The sequence below is a fragment of the Cynoglossus semilaevis genome, chromosome 3 (genome assembly GCF_000523025.1).
Source record: "Cynoglossus semilaevis isolate Cse_v1.0 chromosome 3, Cse_v1.0, whole genome shotgun sequence".
Classification (NCBI taxonomy): Eukaryota; Metazoa; Chordata; class Actinopteri; order Pleuronectiformes; family Cynoglossidae; genus Cynoglossus; species Cynoglossus semilaevis.
In genome coordinates, this window is record NC_024309.1 from 12,828,373 (window position 1) to 12,836,288 (window position 7,916).

Genomic DNA, 7,916 nt, shown 5'->3' on the forward strand with positions numbered 1-7,916 from the left:
AGCGTGCATGTAAAATCTGAGCTAATAAAAAAAAGTTTACTGGCAGAAATGTATGATATCACTGTAAGGTGGAGACACTCACAGTGGCAGTTTGGACCGGGATTTGATGAGCTTGAAATTACAGTATTATTATTATTTTTTTTTTCTGTATTCCATTCCCAACTGTTGGCTCTGGGACTCTTTGCTTTGGCCGGGTGTCCATTTTTCTTGGCGCGCTCCTCCTAATCTGAGTGCCACAGACTTGGTCCGAATCACCCCAGTGTCAGGAGTGGGATTCCAGAGCTGGAGCCTGAGTGGAAAACTGGCCCTGGGCAGCACGGTGGACGAGTGTGTGCACAAATTCACCTTAAAAGCCTCTGTCCCGTATTATTCGGCGCCAGCACACAATCACTTTTTATTGTTACGGAGAGCAGAATAAATGACCAACAGATTCTGGCTGATCTTGGGCGACTTGTGAGTGTCTGAGGAAATGCTAATACAGGCCACGAGCCAATCAGAGCCTTAAATGCTTTCCTTTTGCCCTGAGGCCAAATCCATCTTCTTGGTGTTTGAACGTCAGACTCTTTGCACTGGGAGTTGGTCAAAAAGCATCAGTGGGCATTTTACAGTCAGGATTTTCACTTCCTTCTCTGCGATGTTCGTTACCTTCTCACAATATGCTCCTGATGAAACGGCAGTAGGGGTTTCAAGCTGCTCTACGGTGGGCCTCTACCCCCAGTGGGTAAATACGGGGTATCTGGGGGCAGCCGGGGGCTTGGCATGACACAACCCTGCTGTGAGCCTGATTTGAGCGGAGCGCAGGGGAAAAATGGGAAAGAACCAGGCAGGCTTTGATTTGCCCCTCCCCTGCCTCAGGGCCTGGAGGCTGGAACGGCGAGATGTGGAGTTCGGGGTGCGTCCCAGCAGACCCCCGGCGGCAGAGAAAGGGCTGGGACTGGTTTTGAGGCCTTGTGCAAATTGAGACGTGGGAGCCGTTCGAATTTGCCTGGATGAATATTGAAAAGGGCGTCTGTGTGGGAAACGAGGAGCTGACGATAGACCGTGAACCAGGAGCTGGAACAGCCTGGTTCTCCAGAGCCTCAAACTTCTCTGGTTAAACAGTGAACCACCGCTGGTTTGTTATTCGACGACAGTCATCAGCCCGTGGATATGAGGGTAATAACTGCTTCTGAAGGTGGTTGTAGGTCAGTGGGTTTTGGAGTTTGAAGTCTGAAGCCTCCATCAGGTATCTTTGAAGACGAGTGGTCGTAAGGAATGGAGAAACCAAAATTGTGATTCATATTTCTTTCAGTTTTATAACATTTTAAATTCTTCTTTATAGATCATGAAAAAGGAGAACAAAATTAACTCATGTTTATCTGAAGATTCTTTATAACATTTTAAATTCTTCTTTATATAAACAAAGATCATGAAAAAGAGAACAAAGTTAACTCATGTTTATCTGAAGATTTAGCCTAAAAATGTAGCTAAAAGTTCATCAAACAAGCACAACCTGATCTGTTCAGCTCAGTGGTCACCGACGTGGTTCTAAAAACAGAACTAGCACGCACAACCTGATCTGTTCAGATCAGTGGTCACCAACGTGGTGCACCTGGTACGTTCTAAAAACAGAACTAGTGTCATACATATTGAAGTATCACTCAGTTCCAAAACGGTTCGTGCCTGGATTAGATTGTTATGTGTTTCGCAAAGTAGCTAAAAAAAAAATTACAGCAAAATTAGTGAAAAGTTAGGCACTAATCTCCAGTTGTCCTTCGTAACCTTCGCACAATACCGAGCTGAACTGTGTTGTTGAAGAAGGCCCTGAGCTCCGTGCACCGCTGAGCCCATTAGCCAAGAAGTTGATCAGGAAAAATACCTCACACAATCGGCCGTAATCCCCCTCACTCTTGTCTTGATGGCGCTCTCTTTGCCTTCCTTTTCTTTCTTTCTCTCTCTCTTGTCTTTCACTCGGCGCTAATCGTGAATGATTCCCTTCAGTCTTCAGCTCCAGTGCCGGTGCATCAGGTACATAATCCTAAGCTGCTTGGAGAGGTGCTGTTATTAAACTGCAGCCAGCTGCTGGAATTTTTCTTCCCTCTCTCATTGTTAATTGGGGAGTCTCCAGTCTTTTCCCCGGAGTTGATTTGCAAGAGAAAGAAAAAAAAGGAGCAAGAGATTATAGCACAGGAGGAGAGGAGCTTTGAAGAAGTGTTTGTGATTCCGCCGTATATCCTCCACTTCTCTTTTCCTTGTTCGGACTCCAGCCAGATGCTGTTTGTGCCACAGACGAGGGTATTTGGAGAAGTTTGAAGGTGGAGCGCAGCATATGTCTAGGCTTTGGCTCGGAGGTGCAACAACACATTCCTCTGATGTTAAGGAGGTGAAAAAGGAGGTGTTGTGTGCGGTGGCCAACACGTCCCGGCTTCAGACCAGCTCAACGTGTGAATGAGTTCAGTAATTGAGAGTCAAGGACACATGGGCATGTTGATGAACTGAAGTCCTCGTCGTTAACCCGAGGGTTAACCTAGAGTTGACCTTCTTCAAAAGGTTGTTTGCATCTCAATGTTGTGATCACGAGGTTTGAATAATACGGACAATAATAAGAGTCAAATGTGAAAATATGACGAGCAAAATAAATGCCATTTTACAAAAGAAAATACTTAAATACAGCAACAAAATAATTTGAAAAGTTCATACATGATTCCTTGCTAATTAAAGAGCTTAAAACAAAACAGATCCAAAGGATTAGCTAAAACTAGAAATCTGAAATAATCACAAAAGATCAGCAACAGTTAAAGTTAGCAAACACCAAACAATAGCAGCTTAGTTCTGAAAAGCTAAGAGTAAACCAATTAGTAACAATATCAACTGAGCGGAATTAAAAAAGGTTTTAGCTAATGCTGAATCTAAATCTTTAGGAAGCTGGAAAAGTTTGAATATAGTTTTGGAAAGTTCTTGAATCTGACCAGGGTGAAGTTGAACAAAGGGAAACAAACAAAGACCAAACCTGGGATTGTTAACTTTCTATTCCCTTTCTTTGGCCCAACATCTTCACCTCGAGCTGTTTTGGTCCAGCTCCGAACTCTTGAGAAAAACTGGCCTCCCTCCACATCTCATTATCTCTGTTAAACTTTTTTTTTTTTTTTACTTATTTTTTTCCTTTGCGTCTTTACTCGCTTTTATACGGCCGCATTTAAGGCATTGCTTAGAGTTGTCTCTGAAGGTATTCAAACCAAGTTCAACAATAGAGGGGCAATGGGGGGGAAACCTGGACTTGAGGATTTAATGAGTCGGTTGCTGGGGGTGGAAGGCAAGTGGGGGAGAGAGAGCCGAGTGCATTCGCAGAGAGAAGAGGGGTAAGGAAGTGAGGGTGGAAGAATGCAGGAATGGAGCAGCAGGTACCATTATAGTGGTGGAGAAAGCTCCTGAAATACTAGAGCTGGGGCGTGCGCTCTGATCAGGATGGCAGTGAGCACAATTACCTTCTTTTCAAATCCTTCAGTGACACTGCAGGAGGAAGGCGGACTTTGAAAGTTGAAAGGCAGGAGCTCGCTTTCAACCTCAAACGCCAAGCAGGAAAGGGCTCTGAAATTTGTTCAGTGCTCCCCATCCACCATTAGCTTGTTTCTTCCTCTCGCCTCCAGGCATTTAAGCGCTTTTTGAAAAGATGTTAAGAAATTCAATCACCATAGAGAGAGAGCGAGAGCAGGATGGTTCTTTTTCGGTGTTTTTTTGAGAGAGGCATGCTTTCCTCTGGTCCACAGAGGACCGGCCTGCTGCTTTTGTGTTGGGCTGAATAGACCTGCAAACTGGTGTGGACGACTGGATGCGGCAACCATGGGAAAAGAGGAAATAAAAGCGGAATAAAAAATGAAAGGACGGAGGGGGAGTGGAGGGGGAGGAGGTGGTGGTGGAGGTGGTGGAGGGGAACAGGTCTGCTGGGCGGATGGTCAGAGTTAGAGAAGTGTTGCGAGGGCTGAACTTTTCAAAGTTGCCCGTGTTTACCTGCGTCTGCTCCGTCTTTATCATCCCACTTTTTGACAGATGCTTGACGTGCTGCGAGGAGACAAAAGCTCCTGCAGCAGAGAGGAGAGAGGAGAGAGGAAAGAACCTTCAGAGCGGCTGCTTCTCCTCCGTCGGTCAGAGGAGTCAATTGACCCTTGTGCTGCTGAGTGTTTGTTTAACCATTTAAGGTGCTATGAAGTCAAGTAATGAAGCCCCTAACGCTGGTATATAGTGGAATGATGAACCCCCTCCCTGTGTGAGCTCTCCATGGTGACAGAAAGGGAGGAGGGGGTTGGAGGTGGGGGGGGCTGGTTTTACTGTGACACCACTGTGATTGAACTGTTAGCCGCTTGACCTCCTCTGGTGGAGGGAGTCATATCTGAATAGGAGTGGGGGGAGGAACACTTGGGCCAGAAATAGAGAAAGATTTTAAATAAAAAAAAAAGTTAAAAATGCAAGCACTGTTTCTTGGAAGTTTCAGTTTTAAAATAAAATCTACAGTTTATGATTTGGAATTTTATTTTGATTCGTTTTACACATGGAGAATAAAAGGGGTTTTTACAAGATGGCGTTTTTTTAGCCTGTGACTCACGTCCAAAAAAGTTAAAAATGCAAGCACTGTTTTTTGAAAATTTCAGTTTTAAAATAAAATCTTAGATTGTGTTACGTACTAGGTCGTATGAAAACTACAACTCTGTCGGTACTTTACCCGAAACACTTCAACCACTGGTCTGCTAAAATCTCCACTTTGTGAAAGTCCGGTGATGAATCTATTTCTTAAACATAAAATAAAAAGAAATCAGCATTAAAGTCGGGGAAAAGAGCTCATCAATATGTATGACGCTTTTTGAAACTTTCCCAGATGAAATGCTAGATTCTCTCAATGTGAAAGAGCTAAAAGGGCTCAGAGCTGAGCGGCTGCTCGACACGCAGCCACGCACCAGCTCTCGCTCCCAGCACAGTTTACAATTTTCACTTCATTCGGCGACATGCGATGAACCCAATTCCAAAATCCCTTTATGTTAATATTGAGCTTTGCAGGCGCAGACCTATTAATCCAGCTTTAACCGTATAAGTGCCATTATTCCCGTAATAAGATCACTGGCTGTGCAGTATGGGATTAAATACTTATATCATAACTGACACTGTCATTTCCCGCAGATGAGAGACGCTCGCCTCTCTGGCTGTCAGTTCCGCGTTAAGAATCCTTGAATCTGTTGCCAGTTCCGCGCCGGGGCAGCGCTGTGGCCCGGATGCAGGTAATGGATGTGGGAGAGTGAGGGGAATGGAAACGGCAAAACCGTGGGCTGCCGCCGCCGCCGCCGCTCCTTCCTGCTCGCTCCTCGTCTCTTTCAACCTGGTTCCCCCCTCCATTGTTTTTCCCTCTTAACCTCCCCCTTTTATGGAGGCTCCTCTCGTCTCATCTGTGTGAAGTGGATCAGCACTACGCTGGTGCTCATCAGTGCTTAAGGTAGTGCTCTTTAATCTGGCCCGCTCTTCTCTTCCTAATTGGCAGTTGGATTGCAGAGCGTGGTAGGGGAGTCCCTTGTTGCTCTGCTGCTATTGGCAGCAGAATACTTATGTCAGGTGTGGCCAACAGAAGAAATACTACTGCAGTGTACTGATATGTACTCCAAAATGTGTAAAAAATATCAAAACTGACACCAGCGGATCATCCGCTCAGACGTTGCCGTGGCGACAATAAGGTCAGAGTTTTTACACCGGTTTTCCTTTGACATTAAAACGTAGAGCCAATGTACAACAGCAGTACTGCAGTACTCTGAAATGGTCATAAGTACTGCTGTAATGCAGAAAATAACACTAAATAAAATGAAAAGTTTTCACTGCACCATGGGAGTTTCCTCAGCAGTCTAGGCAAACAGCAGCACCACTGAGGAATAGCTAAGTCTAAACTTTAAAATTTTCTCCAGAACCCACAGGAGTTGATACCAGGTGCACACCGAGTGACTCACTTTACCACCAGAGGTCAGGAACTTGACCCTTGGTGGTCAGCTCTTCCGCGGCTGCAACTTGACCACCGTTATTATTTAAGAAGATCCTGAAACTGAATCTTCTGTTCTCTGTCCCTGTGCTGTGACGATAAATGATATTCGGATTCTGCATCCACCGTGTGATGAAATATAAAGATCAAACTTTATAAACGCTTGTTTTAAATGACAAGATCAAATGAACTGAGTGAGTCTGTGAAGTATCACGTCACAGGAACGTCCAACTCCAGGTCAGAAGGCTTGGCTAACCCTTATCCCCACATGTGCCGAGGGCAGGTCAAAGGTCACGATCTTTCTGCCAAGGCTCAGCCCTTGAACTCAACTCCTTTTTTTAAACAGCCTTTACCCATAATTCCAGTGAGCCTCCCCCCCCACCCTCTCTCTCTCTGTCTCTCTCTCCAGAGATTTTGCCCTTAGACGTAGCGAGAGAAAGATTTAGTTTCCGAGCAGAGAGACAGAAAGAAGGAAGGGCAGAGTTGACACAAGCCATGCTGCTGCTTAACGGCCAGTTAGGAATGTAGGCCTGCGTTTCCTCCTCCATGGGAATCAAATCTTTTTAGAAACGTCAGCCGCAGCTGAATTCACCAAGAGGCTCAGAGGAAGTGACGTCACCACAGTGGGAAATGAAGGAGATTTTTTTTTGTGGTACTGTTTCACCGTCTGACTCTGAACTCCCACATTTGGCACCACAGAAGGTAAAACCCCGCCTGGATTTAGTCCTGTGCTGCTCAGTAGGGTTCAGGTGTACACCGCTGAGCCTCAGCTCCTCCTTTTGAAAGCTCACTCTGTGTGGACTGAATTACTGAGCAGGTGTGAAGCGGTTCTTTTTGAGTAAGAGATCACAGAGGCAGTGAAGGGTGGCTCTGGCCCCAAGGATGGGCCACAAAAACCGCTTTATTAGGCCCACATATGGGATCGAATCCCTGGCTTTTGGTAGCCTACGTCTGGTGTCCAAAATAAGGTTCCCATTTGAAGCTTCAAGTACATGATCTTGGAGGCAGCAAGGCTGTATTTCAAGAAGTCAATCTCAACACCAGGAACCAAAGTCTTTTGAGGAGACCTGCGGAGGTGATTTTAACTACGTGTCCTGAACCAAACAATATTCCCCCAATTTCTAGCACAAATGTTCACGGTCCAATGGGTCTGAAAAGCATAAGCTGGGTCGGCTCCATTAGGAACGGGTCAGTGATCCAGTCCAAGCCCGATGAGCCCTCAAATAATCAGGTACAAAAAGGCTCCAGATCCTGTACGGTGTTTGGATCAGTAATCTTCGTTCACCGTTGTTCACCGGGCGGCTGGGCGCGGTGGACGGTTTCACACAGTGAAACTGCAGCTCCTTTAAAGATCTAACACCACTCATGTTGGCTTCTGGTTTGTATTTTTTTCTCTCTTCTCTTCTCACAGAAGATGAGAGTTCAGGAACACCGTACCATCGTGAGAGGCGTAACGCCATCAGCTCCCAGGCTCCGGCCAACGAGGAACCGTCCACCTCCACCGAGGAACGCCCCTCCCTGTTAAAGAAGGACCTGCACGGGTCCCTGCCCCATCTGGCTGATCACGCCCTGCCGTACCGTGGCACTCTGTTCGCCATGGACCGCAACGGCTACTTAGACCCGCACTATAGTAAGTCCACTAACGCTGGGGAGGAAATTCACCCCGGATGTTTAAGAAATTGTAATGATTATAGCACCCAGACACTGCTGTATGTTACGTTAGGTCCAACACAATGTGTGTGTGTCTCTCTCTCCCTCACACACACACACACACATACTTGTCTTGTGTTGTGCTGGGGAACTTAGTATGTGGAACGACCAGCACGGCGTCTTAATTCCCTCATTAGGGGCCTGTCTGAGCGCGGTGCTGCCTTTTCTCTCATCAACACACACTTCAAAGCCCTGTTGCAGCGCCGATTGAGTCAAA

The 7,916-nt window shown here is 46.1% G+C and overlaps 1 protein-coding gene across 3 annotated transcripts in view; it reads left to right on the forward strand.

The window, feature by feature from the left end:
- gli3 (GLI family zinc finger 3) overlaps nt 1-7,916 on the forward strand; it is a 114,406-nt gene that overhangs the window by 36,853 nt on the left and 69,637 nt on the right. The window contains exon 3 of one of the 3 annotated variants that reach the window (XM_008308178.3): nt 7,401-7,619. The exons of 1 other annotated variant lie outside the window; for it this stretch is intronic. In XM_008308178.3, coding sequence (XP_008306400.1) covers nt 7,401-7,619 — 219 coding nt within the window. The remainder of the gene's footprint in view (nt 1-7,400; nt 7,620-7,916) is intronic. One more of the 3 variants, XM_025054670.1, reaches the window with a different exon arrangement.